This window comes from Electrona antarctica (genome assembly GCF_951216825.1).
Source record: "Electrona antarctica genome assembly, chromosome: 3".
Lineage (NCBI taxonomy): Eukaryota > Metazoa > Chordata > Actinopteri > Myctophiformes > Myctophidae > Electrona > Electrona antarctica.
The window spans coordinates 39145059-39168362 of record NC_136808.1 but is presented as its reverse complement, the minus strand read 5'-3'; the positions used below and the strand labels follow the sequence as shown (position 1 = coordinate 39168362).

The window sequence follows — 23304 nt, the reverse complement described above, 5'->3', positions numbered from 1 at the left end:
TCAAATGGCCGAAATGTATATAGGGCTGTAGTGGTAACTATGTTTTGTAATAATAATCCAAATCTACAAATTAACTAGTAACTAAAGTTATGAAAAATGTAGTGGCGTAAAAGTACAATATTTGCCTCTGAGATTTAGTGGAGTAGAAGTAAAAGTACTGGAAATTGGAAATACTAATTCCTCAAAAGTACAGTAGCCTATACTTAAATAAATGTGCTACTTTAGTGTTAAGTGTTACTTTACACCACTGTCATGTTGTTTAATGATGATTGTTTCATGATTCAACGGCAACACTTCAAAACAATGCTTTTGAAAGCATCCACCTTAAGACTACTGAATAGGTTCTTTTTTTGGTTTGTTTGTTCGTTTGTTGGAAAGCACAACATTGACTAATTAGATCTGGCTTCCCCTCTCTGTTTCAGGACGTAGTAATGAGAAAACCTGACATTATATTCTGCTTGAGGTCACGCCACTTTAATTGTTATTACCCGTTTCATGGCCGGGAGAGAGCGTTAGCAAGAGAGGATATTACTGTGAATTGTTTTTATTTTTGAGCGGCGATAAGTGTTGATATTATATTGTCATGGAAAAACTCATAATCTGAATGAGTCGTACCCATTCACATACTGATCACCTGAGGCAGACAATTATGTCTCCATCTGTCCTGCTTGGTATATCTACACCTACCGTCTGCTTAATACTGCCAGTGGTGGAAGTACTCCATAGTTTACTTAAGTAAAAGTTGCAATACTACATTAAAAAATAATCTGTTACAAGTAAAAGTCTTATGTTCAAAATGTTACTTGAGTAAAAGTACAAAAGTAGTAGCGTCAAAATATACTTGAAGTACGTATAAAATGAAGTATGTATAAAATAGGGCTAACGTGGTTAATGTATGTTTTGTAATATAATAATTTATACCTGCAAAGTAACTAACTAAAGTATTCAAATATTTGTAGTTGAGTAAAAGTACAATGTTTGCCTCTCATATGTAGTGGAGTAGAAGTAAAAGTACTGAAAACTGGAAATACTCCAGTAATCTAAAAAATACTTAAGTACAGTACTTACGTACTTACGTAGATGTACTTAGCTACTTTCCACCACTGCATCTAGGTTTGTCACAATTATGACATTACTTGACGATTAAACATTGTAACACATGAAAGCAAATTGTATTTCAGTTTGCCTTTTAGGCTTTGTAAACAAACAGATATGACAATAACATAATACATCAGATACAGGTGATGGTATTCCTGCTGGGCATTGCTGCCTGACGCACCTCCTCCAGTGCCTTTTGAACAGGTGTGCTGTGACACCTCACTGAACACCTCTGTGGGCCTAAACGGGCCATCAGCTGGGGACCACCATTCATCAACGTTTCGCTCCTTTAACCCCAGTACGTCTCATGGTGGCGGAGCGATGGCAGGGATCTCTCCCTGCCACCCCCTGCTGATGCCCTAGGTGTTTGTCACCCAACTCTTATGCTTCCTCCTTAGCCACAGCCAGAAGCTGCCTTTCTCCGCCTCCTCAGCCAGCTCTTTATATGGCTTTCCGAGTATATAAATATATAAAGAAATGACTGACATATTTAATAACTTTATACTTTACAAAGCAATGCCTTTATGAAAAAAGAACCCCACAAATGTAGCCTCCAAAGTGATGTGTATAATTTGTGACTGCGTGTCTGTCTGTCTGTCTGTGCGTGCGTGCGTGCGTGCGTGTGTGTCTGTGGAGGTACTTAACACAGAGCAAATCATTGCATTAGCCGCTGCACTGACCTCCCAGAATTAATGAGCTCAGAGAGTGAGAGGGGAGAATCTTCCAATAAGAGTTTTTTTGGGCCCGAAATGGAACAGCCCCGTGCCATTTTAAAGATTTATTCGTTCAGGATTAGGAAAGGTGCCATTAACAGGGCTCAGTTAGGGCCCCTGACAATGTGACACTTGAGAAATGTTCTCATCCCTATAAATAATCCCAGTGGCGTTGCGTTTATATGCTGTGTCTATTACACAGAAGCTGCTCCATTCATCTATTGCCGGGAGTCAGTCTGTGAGCTGTCTGGTGTTGTCTGGAAGCCACAGAGGTTCAATAACACCTTAGATGAATGTCTCTTACACTCTTAATTTGAGGCGGCAATACTTAACTTTTGCTGTCGTGCCCTGGATGTGAACCCTGGTCTCCTGTAGGCCTGTCACGATTACACGTTTAAGTTGACAATTAATTGTCACGCATTGTGTGAATAGAAATCACATTTTGCCTTTTAGGCTTCGTAATAAAAAAGTGCACATGGCAGATATGACAAATAACTGAGATATACCAAGATATTACTGGCATTTTTATAATTTTCTAAAATGGTACAAAAAATTGAGGAAATAGCTGACCTACAAGCTAGATCTGCTATTTCTGCTTTTTTATATATGAAATAATAATTGTGATTATCACACATAATTGTGATTAGACAATTATGTAATAATTGTCATGTGCAAGTGCTGATTTTTTACTAATAGATCCTGCCTGCTTGCCCAGGGGAGAAATTGAATCCAGGATCGTCTTAGGTCGTGTCGAGTTAAGAAAGTATATGGAAAGCAAAGCCCTCATTTCCCCCTTTGATTGTGAAAGTAGACATAATTCTATTCATTGATCTCAGACTTTTTAGGGAGGATACATTTGAATTTAAATGCAGCAGCCGCAATGTCTTCCTTTCCTTAATCTGGCGACCAGATGAAGAAAATAATTTAGAAATGACAGAAAACAAAGTTGAAGATGTAGTTCTTCTGATTTCTGTGGTCACACTGCTCCTGAGCTGGGAGTTGTGAATGCAGGGGCTTTTGAACTGATTGTGATGCAGGGACCACTATCCTGACTGTGTTGGATGGGGATATAGACTAAGAATAAGATTGTTTTTCTTACCTTTGGTGTGGTGTTGGTGTGATTTTTTTTGGGATGAGTTGCAGTGTCTGGCTCCAACCTACAGTAACCCTGTACTCTTCAGGTATGCTTGTGTGGAAAACCCACTCTCACAGAGATGAATAAATAAATAAAAAATAGGCTGTGTTTACTGTGCCTATGTAGTCTAGACAGAGTACTTGGGATCTTAACCACTTGAATTATTTCAAAAATAGCCAATCTACAAGCTCACCCAGCTTGTCACAATGTTATGCATTTTGAGCTTTTAGATCTGCTATTTTGAAAGAAATGTTGAAATTGGGAACTTTTTTCTTCTTTTTTATTTTCTTTTTGGCTTATAATGATATGGGCAAAACTGAGATGCCAGGGTTAAAGTGGTTAATGAGTTGGTTTTCTTCTGGAATAAGTACAAGCTTAACTCACGAATACTGATTATGATAATGCAATGCATGTAAATTGTATCATTTTCTCCAGCAACTGTCCATTCTGTCACATATTCAGTTCCTCTTCTTAACGTACCTCTGAAGTTTTTCTGAACGGATCCGTGGTGGTGCTGGCTCCATAGACAAAGTTCCATCAACAAAATGAGAATCTTGTGAGGCATCGTAACTGTAAGCTTGTAGATCTGCTTTTTCACAATATTTATCTGTGGAACCGAGCCAAATCAAATGGAATGCCTCAACTCCTACATTTCCAAGTGCTTGTCGGAGAGGGGGGTCCCCAGTTAAAGTTCCGGCGGTCACTGACCAAAAAGGTTGAGAACCACTGGCCTATAGCAACAACAATGCACTCATAACGCCACTATAACTGCCTTTCCACTTCTGTGATTTCGTGACACGTGTCATAGAAATTTAGACTGCAAACATATAATAATACCCCTTTATTGCACTCTGATGTTATCTTATCTGTGACACCCCTGTGGTGCTGGTTGGTTACTTTGTTACTGTCCCAAATTCCTCTTTGGGCTATGTTGGGGGATGTCTCTTGTGGGAGTGGAGACTATAAAGGCTGTGGCCTTATGTTTACTCAGAGAGTCAGACTGGGTCTTCCGTTGCATTGAATTGGTCATGTAAGTTCCTGACTCCTTACTCGAGTAAAATCCTAATACTTCCAAACTATGAATCCTTGTGTTGCCTCATTATTATGTCTTCCTGAGCATGTGCCCCACAGATTGCCATAACATTTTGGAGGTTTCCCACCGAGATTATGCTGGACTTGGCGGTCGTCGGCTTGGTGAGTAAGTTCATTCTTTCGGGCTGGGCCGACGACGCGCGCAAGTGAGGTGTCTGTTTGGATGTTCAGAAAATGAGGTATTGCTTTTATTCGGGGTTTTAAGGTATTAGTGATGAAATTTGGTTGTGATCACGATAGGCATTTTTTGATGGCCTATTTAAAAGAGGGAAACGGAAGTTTTGCCTTTCATGTGCATGCCATGAGAGACGGAGGAACAGTGTTTGGTTGGTTGAATGAAAAAGAATAGTCTATTCAATAAATCACTCATTACGTTGCCTGCTGTCTAAAGAGGGGGAGAGATCCTGCCTTAGGGTATCCTTGTTGTTTTATGAAGCAACAAAAAATTGGCTAGCCAGAGTGTGTGTGTGTGTGTGTGTATTGTCCTAAGTCCTAAGTGTATGTCTGTGAGTGTTAAATGTATGGCCAAAAAAAAAAAGGGAGACAAGTTGTCTTGCCTAAACTTCGTAGCTACTGAGAAGGGGGGTTGATCCTCGCCTTATACTAGGGTACCTTTGCTAACAGAAGCATAAAACAATTGTGAAGCGCTATGTATGGATATATCATTGAAAATGAATGTGAATGGTCTGTCATGAAAACTGATTGAGTGTAGAATGGAGTGTTCTGCCTGTATGTGAGTGTGTAAGAGAGAGGCAGACAGTGTGAGACAGAAAAGAAGTGTGAGAGGAAATTGTGAAAAAGGGATGTTAAATAGTTAACAGCCTAGAATGAAAATGAAGATATGAGAATTGATATAGAGATATATTAAGGTAAAGTAATACGTTTTAAATCATATGATGTCATATGATTCTCGAGACGAGAAAATGGAAATAGTTCCAAATAGGGATAAAAATAAGGAAGTGAATACAGTATGTGTATGGAGTACATATGTCTCAATGTATACTGTTTGAAAGCGTGAGTGTACACATGTGTATGAGTGAAAATGCTCAAACTTGTGAAGAACATTTTTAGGGCCTGGAGAAGATATTTAGGTGCATTATGTACAGTTTCTGTGTCGAAATGTGGGCTAGAGTAGTCAAGGTGAAAATGGTAGTCAAAATAGTTTTAGTCTATTACCTCACTCAGTTATTCTGAGTGTGGGGCTAATAGTAGCCTTGATGAAAGAGTAGCATCGATGACTGGTTTACTAGTTATCACTTCATTTTGATCAAGTGACTGTCTAATATAGACTTATTTATCCTTAACATGGCATGGTAGCTAGCCCCTGAGGGCTGTACGGTTCCCTTCAAGGGGAGTTGTCGTGAAATTTAAAATGTAGAAAGAATTTAATCTAAATTCCCCAGGCAGGCCATGCCCTGATTGATATTAAAAGTTAGTTTAAGTGTTTAAAATTAAGTGGCTCTTTAGTTCCTAGAGAAGTGAGCCTTGCTAAGCCATGCACCATACAGTATAGGAGGCTATCGCCTGTTTTCTGTAATATACGCAGCTTGATGTATAAGTATGCCCCTGGATATTCATGTTGTAAATCGCTCTGAATTAAGAGCGTCTGCTCAATAGTAAATTGGACAGTGTGACAGTTAGTGGAGTGAGATTGAGATAAAGATTACTTGAGACTGAAAGAAAGTTTTTTTAAAATGACAGATCTACTGCGTGCGCGCAAACCTAGTTATTATAAGCATGTTGTTTAAAATATAGTCTGATTAGTAGTGAGAAGGTAGGAATAGTGTTGATTAAAGAGCCCTAAGCTAGCTAAAACCAGCTGTGTTTGTTAAACTATTCTTAACCCTTGGTTATCAGTTTAGCCGGGGGGTGGGTCAAGCTGTTTTGTGAGATAATTACCCCCCTGTTGTAATGAGTTTTATTACAGGCAGGAGAGGAGAAAAGTGAACCACAGCATGTGGCAGGATTTAAGAAAGAAAAGACAGGAAAGCCCATTCGGCTTGAGATAGATAGACATTGACCAAGCCATTAGTAAATTGTAAATTAGGTATTTGGTTTTTTAATAAGGGAACATCTGTAAGTATGTGTTCCCTAATGAGAATGTAAAGGGTTACTTCCCAAGATAGTTACGTTTTGTAACTGTCATTTGTAAAGGTCTACAGATTATCAGCTCCAAGCAACCATTTGTTGAGTTTGCACCCCTGTGGTTTATTGAAGGAGATTGACTTGGCTAAACCCACGGCCAACACCTAGAAGGCAAAAGTTAGTTTTGTGGTATCTGAGCCAGAGACCTGATCATGTACTGTACTGTATGTCTTAAAGTGCATGACAAGTGCACAAAAAAGATATCTGCCTGATACAAGTGATTGCATTTATCGAGGATAACATGTTAGCCTTTAAGAACCTTCTTTAGGCCTAACACAGGCTAACAAGCAGTCACTGTTTGGCAAATAGGAATAGTGTGACGATGTTCGATTTGGTGACATCTTTTGCGAGGATCTGAGAACCCGGTTTGTGTTTGGGTTGTAATCTACAGTATGTCTTAAAGTGTAATATACAGATTTGTAATTTTAGGCCTATGACTTAAAGTATATACAGATTTGTAATTTTGAAAGTCCAAATAAGGCATAAAATAAAATGAGTATGCCCACATGCTGATAGCTTGTGACGGTGATTGATTTGATGACATTATTTGAAGGACAGGAACCCAAAAGTTAAATATGGAATAGAATATAGCAGCTATAATTGCAAACTTTAGTGTACAGTGGATTGCAATATTATGCAAAAATAAATGTACGGGCCAATGTACGGCTGTCGACAACACCTCATCCTGTTCCGTTGGAAAGAGGGTACCACATGGACGGGTCCAAACTACTGGTTTTGTTTTTTCCAGTATGAGGGGGCAACTCTGTGTCAGGGTTGAGAAGAGAACGAACTGAACATTGGACATTGGTCACTAGCATTGGACATTGATGCACTGACATTGCAAACAGTGATGGGGGATCACTGGACAATGATACGATCGGAATCTGAAGGAAACAAAGATTCTTGAATCGGAATCCCGACATGAAGGAGTACGCGTTGGTGACAACTGAATGCGAAAAAAGCTGTGCTATTTTTGTGGCTCTGCAGTATGGTGGAGGGGTGAGGTGAAGCTGACAGGTGTACATTGGGATCGAATGATAGTGAGTAGCTACAGAGTTGCATTTGTTCCACTTATGGCTGCTATAAAACAAAAATAGGTTGTATTTACTAAAATATAGTAGTGATAAATACTGTGATCTCACTGACAACTGGCAAACTCTTAAAAGCAGAGTTTGATTTTTTGTGTCCCATGCAGGCCGTAAAATTATCTTATCAGTAAACAAAGGGATTTCCAGCTGTTTCAGGGCACTTATCTAAGTTCCTGTGACATGGTCAATAAAACCCCCTTCTGGGAATAGACGTTTAAGTGCTGCCAAGAGGCTTCATTCGGCTAAAATTCAGACCAAGGTATAGTGAAAGTACAAGTTAATTTAGTTAATTAGTGGTGCCGGAGTTATGAGTAGTTTTAGCAAAAAGGTCTATTGATTACATGGCTGTTATTGATGTATTGGCTGTATGAGTTAAATTTAAGACATACTGTACTGATGTAACCTGTTTACATGATCAGATTGTGATCAAGCTTTAGGAGTAGCCTATTGTCAAGGAATTTGGGTTGACCTGGTTGAACCTTCCAAGAAGCCCCACACAGCTGTGTTTCTTATCTCTATGATGGTAGGCCAGCTGTGTTTTGATTAGCCTGGGGAGGGTGATGCTATTTGCTGGCCTAGTGCTATTTGAATGTTTATGACTTTGCAACATGGGCAAGGCACAAAAAAAAAAAAAAAACCTTGTCCTTCTGTACACAGAAGTTTAGTGCAGAGCAAAGAGGAGATCTCATTAGCCGTATGGCTGAATGTAAAGGCATACTATGATCAGCTGCTCAGGGCAGATACTACAATACTAAATAAATTAGTGGAGTTCAATAGTATAGTACTAGATAAGTGAGATAGATCATTGAATCACTTCAGCATGTGTGTGCAGTAATTACGCTCACTCAAATAAGAAGGACAGTTAAGATAGAATCATTCTTAAAGAATGTCCTGAAGGTCATGATCAAGGTAAAATCTTCTTAAAGAATGTCCTGAAGGTCATGATCAAGGTAAAATCTTAGAGGTTGAAATGGTGTAAAATCAGTCAATCTCTACATTATATTGGTTAGAGAATTAATTAGGATGCAAGTTCAGTATATTGCAGGCATAGTTTTGTTAAATAACAATTGATTTGAGTAGTATTTGTAATGATGCATGACGGTTTGGTTGACGCTACATTGTGCTATACTCTTGTCTTCAAGACCGGTAAATTTGAATTGATAAATTGAATGTGTGTCACAGATGAGATGAGATGAGATTCAACGGATTGTCAGTGTACAGTACAAGCAAAGTACAGCGGAAAGTATTTTCGCATCTCACCAATAGTGCGAACATATCAGAAGGGTGATACATTAATAAATAGGGCTACAGTAGTAGGAGCAGGTATGAGCTGAATAAGGATTTGAGCAGGAAGAGAAGAACCCATTGACAAAATAGGTCATATTGTGATCTATTCTTTGGACGCCCCAAGGTGGAGTATCATATTGATAAGTCATCACACATTGTTCAATTATCTACAAATACAGAAATAGGAGTGCTATATGGTGTATTTAAATCAGGACAAAGAAGGGTTTGTTTTCGAGGGACGCCTTGAAACAAACAAAAGTATGTAAGAGTGTACTAAGATTGTTATGTTTCCTGTATGAATATTCTGATCCAAGTTTCTTAGGTCCATGGTGGAGGCGATCCAGATTGATGGAACATGAGATTGATTTCTCTCATATGTTTGTGGCATGGTGTTACTAACGAAATTGACTAGATTGAAATTGTGCATGTGTTGAAATTGTGCATGGGTTGAAATTGTGCATGTACGCCGAATGTTATCTTGCTGTATTTGCAGGAAAAAGTATCAAAATCTGTGAGTATTACGTGGGTAAGTTATGCAACAACTTGATGTTTCCTGGTGGAATAATTGAGCATAGGAGGATGGTCTAAATCATGTTCTGTTGCAGTTATGCGATTAGTTCTGAACAACGGTATTGTTTGATGATGTCATACTAAAGAGACATATAAGAATGTGTTCAGAGATAAGATATCTACGCAATAGATAGTTGCACAAACACACATATGCTTACTGAGAGTTAGAGTTGTACGTTAGAGCTGAGCATAGCTGCCTGGTTGAGTCAGAAAGGGCATTGAGAAGTGGTGGACTAGCAGTAAATGAAATTCGATAATACATGTTTATTGCTGCTGTAGCTACGTAGTATTGAGTCCACCATCAACATTCAAATTAGTAGTAATGTGACTGTATCTGAGCTGGAGATGACATAGCGAAGGAAATGTGATCCAGGTAGAGTAGGGCTTTTCAATGGTGTTGTAGTTTTTTCTTTCAGCTCCATAATAATGAGAAGAGTCGTGTTGGAATAACATGACGAATGATGAAGTGGATCTGATGACATGGCTAAGTATCGTTTGGGGATGATATGGAATATGTATTAATGAGAAGTTGTCAACTAAGTCAACTAACTAAGGTCCACTTAGATGCGGAGTCGGGTTGAATGAATGATAGTATGTATAGACTGGTTTATGAATGAATAGTTAATTTTGGTACTTACATTTCCGTGTTTAAGAGACAGTTGTGTTACATGATCAAGCCAAAGCTTATTATGCCTATCCATGTTGAGATAACACAAGGTAATAATGTGCCAGCTGATTGTTGTGGACAGAAGATAAGTACGATTGATTAATGCAGGTTAGGTTCCAGACCCAACTTCACCTACCCATAATATAATTGACGAAATAGGCCAGGGGTTTGCTGTGACTGCTCCTGCAGGCTGGGGGCTTATATGCAGGCATGCCCACGGAGCAGGACCCGTGATTTATATAAGGTCAGGGGCCATCTCGAATGAATGCCCGGCTCCGGTTAGGTGTGGTTAATGACATATTACTCGCATTGGTTTTCTTTCTCTTTCAGAAATGAGTGGTTAGTCTGCTGTCCGCGACGTGTCCACGCTGATGTCCCTACACGGGGGGATCAAGTGCTGTTAGCACTCTGGACTCTGAATCCTGCGATCATGTGCTCGGGAGCCGTTTCTGAATGATGTTGCATCACCTGTGCGGTGACAATTTCTGGTCTTTTGGAAGGCTGTGACGTGTGCAGTTCTGTCAAATGGCCGATCTGCAAGCTCACGACATGTCTGGAGCTTGTGGAAGTAATGCACGTTGGTGCTTTGAGCTCTGTGAAAGAGCTACTTCCGGTTTGGATTGCTCTGTGCGGTGTTGACCACATGGCACCTGCAGTACACTATCGGGTGTGTAGTGGACAGTTCTGAACGGACATTTTCTGAGCTGAGATGTTTTTTGGTCTGAGGGCTACAACGTTTTGCTGTATGTTTAATTTGGCTTTGCCTTGTTTTGTTTGTTTTGTTTGAAACTATTGTACCACTGTGTATCGTAGGCCTTGTGTGCGGTCGCTCTATGATGAGGGCCATGTAGGAATTTTCCCTGTTTGTCTAACCCATTGGGTTCCAGGTTTTTTGCCTACATCTGCGATGTACTGATAAGTGGTGTTTAGGGGTTTTTAAATGTTTAAAAGTGGGGTAATGTCATAGAAATTTAGACTGCAAACATATAATAATACCCCTTTATTGCACTCTGATGTTATCTTATCTGTGACACCCCTGTGGTGCTGGTTGGTTACTTTGTTACTGTCCCAAATTCCTCTTTGGGCTATGTTGGGGGATGTCTCTTGTGGGAGTGGAGACTATAAAGGCTGTGGCCTTATGTTTACTCAGAGAGTCAGACTGGGTCTTCCGTTGCATTGAATTGGTCATGTAAGTTCCTGACTCCTTACTCGAGTAAAATCCTAATACTTCCAAACTATGAATCCTTGTGTTGCCTCATTATTATGTCTTCCTGAGCATGTGCCCCACAGATTGCCATAACACACGTGCACGCACGCACACACACACACACGCACACAGAGCACTGTGCACAGTGTGTGTCTCATAACAACTCTAAAATCCCAACGCTGATGAGATATTTTGTCACAGCTGCCTGCATTGAACACAGACAAAAACACCAAGGGAAAACACATTTGGTATTTATCAGCCCAGTGGGGTCAGGTTGCCACCAAGTAGAGAGAGAGAGAGAGAGAGAGAGAGCCCTTGGTCTTGTTGTTAACGTTATGTTTTTCAAACATGAAATGGCATTATTTCACGGGCTACGTGTCGCATGAGGAGGCCGGCATTAGCATTCCTCTCCCCCGTCTGCTCGGCATCAAAAGCCCTTCTGCGTGGTTTTTTTCCTCCTTTGTGTTGCTGCTCCTGCATATTCAACACAGGTTAGGTTGCAACGATCCACTGAAAAATTATTCCTTCCTTTCTTTTCCCTTTTCTTTTGTGTTTTTTTCTGCCTCCCTGCAGCTTTTCGATGGAATCGAGTGCGAGTTCCCCATATTTTTCATCTACATGATGATTGACGGTAAGCCTGCAATTACAGATAAATGCAATAGATACTGATGGAAAAGATGCTTTTATCGGTTGTGTATCGGCAGGAAATTGCTTTTTGTCAGGGGACATTATAGCCGTAGCCTGGCTCCAGCCCCTGAATCGCTAGCCTCACATTTAGGCTCTCGAAGGCAGGGTTTTCTCGTTTGAAAATCTAACCACCCAATGGCGATGGGGATGATCCAGCATGAACCAATCGCCAAAGAGCTCAATGTTCACCCCCATCTCAGAAAACTGCTGCACTGAGAGGGCTTTGAGATTGAATGATGGAGAGAAACGAAATCAGGCCGAGTGTCAGTGTGACAACATACCTTCTTAAAGGAGAATTCCATGCTAGAAGGCTTTCTTACCTTATTTGTAGTTGTTACGTCCCCACCAAAGAGGTCCAGGTGTTATTTTGTGCAAAAGTGCATTATTGGCTATTTCCCCTACCATAAGCCCTCAATGAATTGAATTGAATTGCAAAAGCGGCACACTTTACTACTTATATAAGCGAATTAGCACAAAAACCCAACCCCTATTGCGGGCTTATATTAGGGGGAATAGCCAATAATGCACTTTTGCACAAAATAACACCTGGACCTCTTTGGTGGGGACGTAACAACTACAAATAAAAGTAAGAAAGCCTTCTAGCATGGAATTCTCCTTTAATCATGGGAAACCTGTTGGTGTTAACAGTGCACACAACCTATCTGCAACAAGTTCCTCAACCATCTGAACCCCAGCCTCTGCAACCTTGGAGATCGGCTACTTTCAGTATTTTTGATAGACTGTAGATGGATAGATAGATTAGCAATGAAAACGTGTCAAAGGTTTGCACATGAAATATGAAATGTTACGGGCTAGCCAGTGGCTTCATCTGATCCCGAGTCATTTGTGTGTGGACGCCTCACAGTGTCTCTGTTGCAGGCGTCTTCAGAGGAAATAAAGCACAAGTGAAGGAATACCAGGACCTGCTGCAGCCTATCATATTCCAGTCCTTTGACGGTGAGGACAACAGGCACTCACGCATGCACACACACACACACACACACACACACACACACACACACACACACACACACACACACACACACACAGGTTTGTATTACTATACTTGTGGTTTGTATTACTATACTTGTGATGACGGAAATATTTTAGGACGGCAATTTTATGAATGTCATATATTTTTTCTTTCTTTTTATTATTACTAGCCCTTACCCGTTATGAGATCTTGCCCCCCCCCCCCCCCCCCGCCGGGGGTACTGCGCCCTGGGTGTGTTTTTAATTCACTAATAAATTCATTATTATCAAATAAAAAAAAGGGCTTCATTAAGACCTCCATATTATTATGGTCAATGCCTGTGTGAAAAGTGGGAGCGATTGGTGCAGGTGGTGAGGAGATACGGCGGTGTTTCTGACACACATTCATTCATTCATTCATTCAGACATTGACTGAATTATAGTATGATGATTATTATTTTACCTAAGCCGGCTTAAACCAAAAAAACAGAAGATCTAAAATCTCACAGCTCGTCACGCTGCAACTAAATCAGGCATGACTTTATTGCTAATCCATAAACATAACTTATAAATGTCTTATAAAATAATCCTAACACTAACCCCAACATGACTTTTTTTTTTACTCTCTGAACATATTTTTTGAGTGGTGCAACCACTCCTATAGACAGCTATGTGTGTCCCTGGGTTCCTGGGTCTGTCTGTCCGAGCACGAAATAGCATTTGGTTGGTTTTCACAACCAAGTGTCACTGTTGCGCAGCCTAACACACACACACACACATATTAACTGTATATATGATGATTTCGGGTGTGACAGTACAGTACAGTACAGTGACAGTACAGTAGAGGGACCCCCTGGGGATCCCCACACGGTAACTGTCATTTCTCGACCGTTTTGGACCCGGGGCGGCTCGCCGGAACCGGGCCGGCACCCTGGCCGTGTTCCTGTGAGTCTGGAACTTCCGGGGACCCCCCGGGGACCCCCACACAGAGTTGCACCACTCACTTCACGGGTGTGAAGTTTTAACCATGAAACAACTTGTGAGGACCACCAAAATGGGCCTCACACTGTCTATTTCTCAAATTGAACTATGGTTCTGTGGGTGTATAGTATAGTAGCTTACACGCAGACACACACACACACACACAGCCTGCATGTACTGTATATGTGATTAGTCTTTGAGCTCCTGACTCTCTCTATCTGCGTCTGCAGACTGCTGGCAGTGAGGGGTTCTTTCTCTCACGTATTAAATCCCATATTCATATTCATAGGCTGCACACTGACTGACGCTCGCACAATTCTCCTGTTCAGGCAAACAGACCTTTCCCCCGAGTTAGTTTGATCCAATATAACGTAACCTTCTATTATGGCCCAGTTAGTTTACACTGGGCAGTGGTCCCAGTGGGCACCTCTGGGCCCAGTAATCCGGAACACTGGGCACCTTTCATAAATGCGTAAACTAGAGAATTTTAACACAAATTGTTAGTGTTTGTGTTGGGGGAAAATTGAAGGCTAAAATTGTCAATGAGCTAAGATTAACGGTACCGTTTTTAAAATTGTACAGTATAATTTGTGTTATTTGCTTCAACACCTTTATTTGGTGTCATGTCACTCGTAGTAGTCTAGTCTACTTTAAGGATGCATAATAACATAATATCTAATGTGTAAAGGGATAGTTCACTTTCAAAAAAGTTGCACCACTCAAAATTAGGAATTGGTATGTTATAGCGCCACCATGAGGCTGGTTTGAAAATAATTAAGTGGCATTTACGAATGTGCATGTATAATTTCACGGAAATTGCATGCTGTGTTCATGCTTTGTGGCATTTTGTTAGAAACGGACCAATCCTGCAACTTTGGAAGGCAATCTTAACCAATCGGGATGGAATATAATGGAATATGGGAAATGGGACAGATCTGTGTTGATCACATGACTATGGAGATAGTGTATACCGATTTGCGTGATGTATGTTTAAAATGTGTGCGAGTACATGTAATAAAATGTGTTTAGCATAAATCGGCCTCATGGTGGCGCTATAACAGCCTACAGGCCGTTCTGAAGAATTTAAGGCAGAGGTTCATCGTTGGCATCCACGGAGTGTGTGTCACTGCAGTCTTTATACACAAGCACGTTTTCTGTCTTCTGCTTGTGTCTATATTTGGATTCACAGCTGCCAAGGCTTATCTTAAACACACTGGCGTGTTGTGTCTGGAAGTTTTTCAATCTGATTAGGGGTTTTGGTTGAAGATCTTCTGGTCTTCTGAGAGGCTGCCTGAGCTAAAAAATGAAAATACAATCTGTGCTATCCTGGCTAGGATTCTTCTCGAAAATCTGATTTTTATCTCAAGGGACTTAAAATAAAGGTTAAATAAATATGAATTAACTGGTAATCGTCTGTCCAGCTGTCAGTCAGCAAACACAGTAAAATCCTCAGTGATAATTTTCCCATTGTAACAGCCTACTGTTCATTTTCAAATGAAGCCAGCCACATGAAGATACGAAGCTAGACTACCATTCATTTTCAAAGGAAGCCAGCAACATGAAGATACAAAGATACAGGTTACCATTCAGTTCCAATGGAAGCCAGCCACATGAAGATACAGGTTACCATTCAGTTTCAATGGAAGCCAGCCACATGAAGATACAAAGATACAGGCTACCATTCAGTTCCAATGGAAGCCAGCCACAAAACGAAACCCATTGTTTGTAGCTGCTACAAAATCTACAACACTACAATCATGGCTGAGCTGGCTTCAACTGCAGCTACAAGGCTACAAAACCACCACCAAGTGTTGTTTAACTATTTCCACTCACCTTCTCTCTACACAATTCCTGCTTTTAATTGAGGGGAAACTAATCACTTCCGTCAGTCAGTTATTTTAACCCCAGGCTTTATATTTTTCAATTTCAATTCAAAGGAGCTTTATTGGCATAAGAAAACATACGTTTACATTGCCAAAGCAAGTGTCAAAATATAATAAAAACAGAAAATGGGTATTTACAGTTGGAGGGGGTACAGAGCTAAGGTATGTCACATTGCGTTGTTAACTTATATACACATTATACAGGGTATAAAGCTTTTTGAAACCAATAGCACCAATCTTTTGCAGTGATATTTTCAAGCTTGTTCGATGCATAGTTGCATACGGATGTCAACAAGCATGTGCATCACCACCTCAACAGCGACGCAGCGACGGAGCCAATGTGTCACTTTGTATCTTTTGTATCTGCCAGTGTAACAGCATCAGAATGACATGCTGTAAGCTTGTACTGTGCATCGACTATTAATATATCTGCGCTTGTTAAATTATCTGTCGTGTCTGCCCTGTGAATATGTTGTTTACTTCGCCTAAAAGTCAATGACTACCACCCTCCCACACACACACACGCACACATGCATGCATGTGGGGCATGAGTCTGCGCACGCGTACACACACACACACACACACACACACAAACTATCTCTTTCACTCTCACTCACGCGCGCGCGCACACACACACACTCACACTGAATTTATATCACTAAAATCACTACATGCATGTCATCAGTGGTGGAAAAAGTTTTTTTTTAAATATTATGTTATATTATGACAGTGCGTATCTCTTTTATGTGTATATATGCAGTAATATGTGTATATGTGTATATGACAGGTCATGCAGTAATACCTAAGTACTACCACGTACCAGCTGACTTCGTGGAGGCAGAACAGCAGAAACATGGCAGCCAGAAGCGTTTCCCCAGTAACTCTGGACGAGACGGGATGTTTTTCCTTTGGGGTCAGAGCCTCTACACCATCGCCAAGCTCCTGGGTACGTGTGTGTGTGTGTGTGTGTGTGTGTGTGTGTGTGTGTGTGTGTGTGTGTGTGTGTGTGTGTGTGTGCGTGTGCGTGTGCGTGTGCGTGCGTCCTGGCGAACCCTGGTCAACAAAGCATAACTTAAAAGGTTAATACATTAAAACTCGCATTTTGTTGCAATGCACGTCTTTGTGCGTTGACAACGTTATACGTTATAACCGTCCATCAATCATTTGCTAATCCTTACTGAAGGTGATTTAATTATTGTGGAGGCTCAAGGGACTCATTGAGAGAGACAGAGAGTGTCTGTCTGTCTGTCTGTCTGTCTGTCTGTCTGTCTGTCTGTCTGTCCAGAGAGTTAAGTGAATGAATGACTCATCCTCTCTATGTTTTCAGTGGTGTGAAGTAGCTATGCATTTACTCAAGTACTGTACTTAACGCTTTGTGTGCCAACACAACATTTTAAAAAAAAAACCCAGGGTGCTCACTTTTTACATTCATTTTTTTGACATATTTTTATTTTGCAAAGACGTCCATAGACGTCTTGGGCACTACATACGGGACGTTTCCCAGGACGTCTGTGGACGTCTTGGGCGTACAATTTTGAGGTACTTTAATCCTTTTGTGTATTTCCTTTTTTGTACACACACACACACACACACACACACACAAAGGGACTATAGCATTACAGGAACAGTCTTACAGTATATGTCATGGGTCATATTCAATATATTAGTCGGGACTTGATCACCCCGGCTTGGTCACCTGATTGAGGGGTATGATGTTCGAGAGACCCGAGCAAAGGTCCTTTGCTTGCAGCAGTGCTTTTAGGGAAGTGAAAGCTCTTGCTGGTGTTGTGTTGACTACTATTGGCTTCACACCATTAATACTGGTCTCACTCCTGTAAGTGCTTGTGGATAAAGAGTGTCTGCTAAGAGCCTCCGTTGTGAATCGAGCTTGTCGTTGTTATGCCAACAAAGTATGCTCTGTAGACAGACATGATAAACACACACATATTGTCTGTACTTCGTATTCGTAAGATCTGAAAATGAGTAGTGCTCACATACACACACGCACACACACACACCTTATTCAAAGCCTATGTTGCTATCGTGTGGAAACAAAAATGTCAAAATGTTTAAAAATAGCAAAAATAGCCAATCTTCAAGTTCACAATGCTCCCCACAAGTGTAATAGAATTTGAGAAATAGACTGAGGATGAAGATAAATGGTTGTTTCATGGCTAAAGAGGATTCGATTTTTAGAGGTTAGGTTTAGGGTTTGGTGTTGGAATTTTGTCTGTTTCATACTTAGCTGTGCGCCAGTGTCATGCACCGACGATCTACAAGCTCACAACGTGTCACGGTGTAACACGTTGTGAGCTTGTAGATTGGCTAGTTTCGGGGTTAGGGTTAAAAATCTTTGCAAAAATAAATGTAATACAAATGACATTCATAGAATGGGCTCTATGCACACAGAATAACTACTTCCAGGGCCCTTCCCTAATTCTTTCACAGGTGTTGCCGATGATATTAAGACTCTGTTCCATTTAGTGTACAGTGGTTCTCAACCTTTTTAATTTTCCCATAACTCTGAGATTGTACAAATGGGTCCATTTGGTGTAGCAGATTGTTTAAAGTGAGCCAGCATGCACAATAGCAGCACCCTGACTATGTTTGACCAGAATGGAACAGAGAGCCTTCATTAGTATCATCTGTAACACCTCAAGGAAGGAACTCAAGGAAGTAGGGAAGTGGCCCAAGTTATTTCCAAAATGGCGTGTGTGCATAATGGGCCCATTGCCATCCTACAATGTTCATGTCCTCCCAAGTGTGGTAAAGCAAACGCGTGTGTGTTTCTCCAGTGGATGAGCTGATCAGTCCTAAAGACATCGATCCGGTCCATCGTTACGTTCCACGCCAGGACCAGCGCAACGTCAGCATGCGATACTCCAATCAGGTGAGGACCTACCGGATCACATGACTATCCCTTCCACTGTCCGCATGTTTTCGCGTAAATACAGCTCACATCAATCCTGATGCATCCCGTTTATTTGTTTATTCATTTATTCATTTATTTTTGTTTAGAACTATATAAAAATCAGTTCACACTTGTGTGAAGTGAGGGGCGCTCTTATCATCATACATCATCATACATCACATTCGTGCTCAGCCAATTAATCATCACATTCCGTGGTACACACAAACACACAAAGCTGGGCATAGGAAACAAGGCAGGGTCTAATAAAGGTATGGTATATGACTTCTCTGTGAATCTTTGTTTTTGAGGGGCGCTAGCCCCTCCTATGCCCAACTTTGTGTGTTTGTGTGTACCATGGAAAGTGATGATTTGATTGGCTGAGCATGGAATGTGATGATGTATGATGATAAGAGCACCCCTCACTTCACACAAACTGTGATGTGTTTTAGGTGCGCCTCAATTGGCCCCCATGCATGTTTTTTGAAGATTACGTCATATGGCAGCCAAGTCTATGGGATTTTTAATGTTTGTTTAGAGCACTTTAGACGTAAATCGTTTGCCAGCAAAGTCTATGGACCTTTTCTTTGTTTAGAGCACTAAAATACAATGTAACACATCATGTGGCCGACATAAATACATCTTGTAACTGCGTTTGTTTCATACAAGCAGTGAGGATACACCATGCCAGGTTGAAATGCTTGACAGTTTGTCTGATTCATGCCCCACAAAAAATCTACATGCCCCCAAAAAAACAAGTGTGTTTTTATGTATTTATTTATATTATGTTTTATTTTATTTCTCTTGAGACATTGCCAATTAAGTACTTTCACCATGCTTCTCCCTTTCTATACTGCTCCCATGGGGCAAGTTGTCTAGAAGAGTCTGTCTGTGTTTTTACGCGGAGTCTAGAAGTAATTACATTTCTGCATGAAGGCTGGTTGTATACAGTATGTCTGCTGCTGTTCATTATTGATGCTGCTTCTGTTTCTGTAATGCTATTTCTTACCTTTTTATATACATATGAACACTTTCTAGTCGGCTCAGCCCTTAGGCACCATGCCTTAAAAACAACCATAACAGGGATTGTTCAGGAGAGATAAAAAAGGGAGGCGCTTATATTACAAACCTCCCCTCTAGCAGTTACATGATACCCACTTGTACAGTATGATAGCCTATAGCCACTATGGATAGTTGTTTCCTTAACCCTCTGAATGGGAACGTTGTGCCTTGATCCATGTGTGAGTCTGCAAAGGGAGCTATACGTACTTGTGTGTTATCTTGTGTGATTTATGGCAGGGCTGATAAGATGAGGTTAGCAGAGAATACACAGGGGAGCACTGGTTGAAAGAATGATGGAGAAATGGAGAGAATTAAATGGGTGAGGAGAGAGAGGGAGAGAGAGCAAAAGTGTAGGTCTATGTATCCACCAGAAGAGAGTGCATAGCTACCATACTTCATGTATCAATACATATCCTGATTTGAAAGGATATAATTATGTATTAGTGATGAGGATACTGTATATTTACTTTTCAGAAAATTACACAATGAACTAATCACTTTCAATTAAAACAATACCTGTTCTTCAAGCTAACACACTTTTCTAACATCTAACATCTTTGCTACTTTTGTGTGACACTGTAGTATGATGAAGTAGGGCAGGGGTCCTCAACTAGAAATGCTGAAGGTCCACTAATAATTTTTGAAAAAGACTAAGGTCCGGTCCCATGCCACGCAGCGCGGGCCACGCAGCGGCCAGCAGAGAGCGGGGCTCTATATTTTTTAGTACAGTCACACCAAGGCAAGCTTATACAAATCGGATCCCCTCCCAACCAACCAATACTGGGTGCAGAGTATGGAAATAAAATGTTTCACAAATATTCCCCTCCAAAAATTCACAGCAAATGAGAGAAAAAATCCCAGGGTCCACAGAGAGGTGGTCCGCGGTCCGGTTGTGGACCGCGGTCCGCCTATTGAGGACCCCTGAAGTAGGGAATGCAAAAGTTCAAAGATGTAGATACAAGGTTTCTGCTTGACAGCCCACAATCGGGCACTGTTCATGATTTGCTGCAATTTGTACAAAATGGGCCACTCCTGAAGACGTTGTAAGCCGATCTTAGCTAATCAGGATGGAATATGAGAATATGAGATCAAAGTCTTGATCACATGACTATAGAGATCATGTGTACCGATTAGCGTGACATTTGGATAAAATCTGAAGCAGAGTGTTTTACATAAGTCGGCCTCCTGGTGGCACTATAAAGAGCAGATGTGAAAAATGTAGGGCACCTACATTTTCCGGGAAAAATGTATCCGTGCAGTTATAGGTAAAAACACGAAACGGCCAAGTTTAGCACCATCATGAGGCTGATTTGAGAATTTTCAAATGGCATTTATTCCTAGGCCTAGTAGAAATGTGCGTGCAAACTTTCACGGAAATCACAAAATGCTTTCATGATTCGCAGCATTTTGTTCAAAACGGAGCACTCCTTCGAACTTTGGAAGCCAATCTTAGCCAATCAGGATGGAGCATGAACGATCTGATAGACCCGTTTCATTTAATGGCTATAGAGAGACTGTGTACCTATTATTTGCGTGAAAATCTGTAGTTGTAGCCTACTATCAAAAATCAGCCTCCTGGTGGCGCTATAACTGGGATACACAGATCAAAGTTTCACACTATTAGCCTGGAAAACCAGACTACTACTACCAAATATGGGACAGGTTTATCACCAGAGGCATTTCTTTTTATCTGCCCCTTGGAACAAAGAGTCCAGACTAATATCTACGCAGTGAAACTCAGAATATAGTATGTAATTACTCACTGGCGAAAAAGCCATTCACATTGACATCAAATGTAGAGCTATCCCACATAAACCCTATGGCATCCCCATTCTGGGGTGAACATTTGGCAAAAGTGAGATTTGTGAGCTTGTAGATTGGCTATTTTCGGGGGAATAGATTTGGTGTAGAAGGGGAAAAGGATCAGACTCAAGTATAGAGTCCCGGAGACTCAAGTATAGAGTCCTGGAGACTCAAGAGTCCCCGGAGAGCCCAAAATGGTACATAGTGATAGAAACACAATACGTGCAACCATCTTTGTCCCCCATTATCACTGGGCTGCATGGGCCATCACTGACATTAGAGACAATTTGATTCTTATCTGTAAGAACACACACACACACACACACACACACACACACACACACACATGAGAGCTTGGAGCACATTTTTAGCTTTTTGTCACCAACGCATGCACAATGCGGTGGCGGCTAAAAGCTTGTCCCCTGTAGTCAGCAGGCATTCAGGGTGGAACATTACGATGTTGTCGCTGCCGGCTGGGAGAACTTGTATGTCCAAAACCGGTCCTTTTTATCATTATATTTTTAAAATAAAATAGCCGATCTGCAAGCTCGACACGTCACATCGCAACGGCTATTTTCACTACAGTTTTTGCAACATTCTTGTATGATGAAGTAGGGCATTCATTTCTGAAATCTGGACATACAAGGTTTCTTCTCAACAACAACAACATGTTTTTAGACATTCTGCACAATGACGCTCTGATGAAAACAGACATGTTGACATCCCAACGTACGACCCACTCTGCATGCGTTCACATCACATTTAGCTCCATGCTTTTCAGCCACATGATTTCCAATTATACTCGAACATGTTTTTTTTTAATGATATTTCTTTTGTTGTTCCAACTGCGTTCATATGGGGGGAATTGACAGCGCTGTAGGGGGTTAGAATCAGTGACTAGCTTCTACCTTTCCCGCTGATTTGATGCATTCTGTGTGTTTGTGTGAGAAGAAGAGAGCAGTCGTGTGTGGACATCATGTTCTTTCAGGTTATTATCGTGTGCAGTGGAATGGGACTCCTGTAGTTCATTCGCATGCAACTGAAAGCCACACAAAATGGATGGTTGTAGAATTACATGTTCCTCGCATGCTCTCCTCTCTCTCTCTCTCTCTCTCTCTCTCTCTCTCTCTCTCTCTCTCTCTCTCTCTCACTCACTCACTCACTCATTTCTTCCAGCATTATTTTTGTTTTCTCAGATTATCTCACCCTCGTCTCATGTCCTTTCTTTATTTCATTTTAGTGCTTACACACACACACACACACACACACACACACACACACACACACACACACACACACACACACACACACACACACACACACACACACACACACACACACACACACACACACACACACACACACACACACACACATGCACACTACCTAATCTATAGCATTGTGGATGGATTAGAAAAGATGCTCTGTTCTTTGTAGGAGCACTATCATCTGGCATAGCATCAGGCGAAGGGAAACGATGCAGTCATAGCTACCTATACCTTTTACAGTGACTATGTTAGAGTCACCAGTCTTGCTGACCTGGCTGGTCTAGTGACAGAGCAGTCACTGGAGTCAGGATCCCTCATGTCAGCTGGTTGGAACAGAGGATGGCTGATTTGTGGTGCAGAGCTGTAACTGGCAAGAACACTTCAGTCTGTACTTGAGATTAATGCCTCACATCACTGCTCTGTCCTAAAATAGTCTCACGCATGCACAAATATGAGCTCACAGGGCCCAATTACCTTTGTTTCTCCCACCAGGCCGTATGGCCAAAGCCCGGAGACTGTTTTGCCCCCGTCCGTCCGTCCATCCGTCCGTCACGTGTGTGTCTGTACCCGTGCCCGTGTCTCTGAAGTAGCTGTTCCCTAGCAGTTTTGCTGATCGGGGTGAAACTTTGCATGTACTTTTTCAGTCCCATTTCAGTTGGATATGACTGCCTTCCAAAGTTTGCAAGCCCTGGGTAGGGCTTTGTCCACATAACACACTGGGTTGTTGCTATGCCAACT

At 41.2% G+C, this 23304-nt stretch overlaps 1 protein-coding gene across 6 annotated transcripts in view; it reads left to right on the top strand.

The window, feature by feature from the left end:
* The window catches only part of phkb (phosphorylase kinase, beta), a 153396-nt gene that overhangs the window by 70735 nt on the left and 59357 nt on the right, over positions 1 to 23304 (top strand). For all 6 annotated transcript variants that reach the window (XM_079497969.1, XM_079497968.1, XM_079497973.1 and 3 more), the window contains 4 exons: positions 11576 to 11633; positions 12569 to 12646; positions 16313 to 16471; positions 18321 to 18415. In XM_079497969.1, the coding sequence (XP_079354095.1) occupies positions 11576 to 11633; positions 12569 to 12646; positions 16313 to 16471; positions 18321 to 18415 (390 nt within the window). The remainder of the gene's footprint in view (positions 1 to 11575; positions 11634 to 12568; positions 12647 to 16312; positions 16472 to 18320; positions 18416 to 23304) is intronic.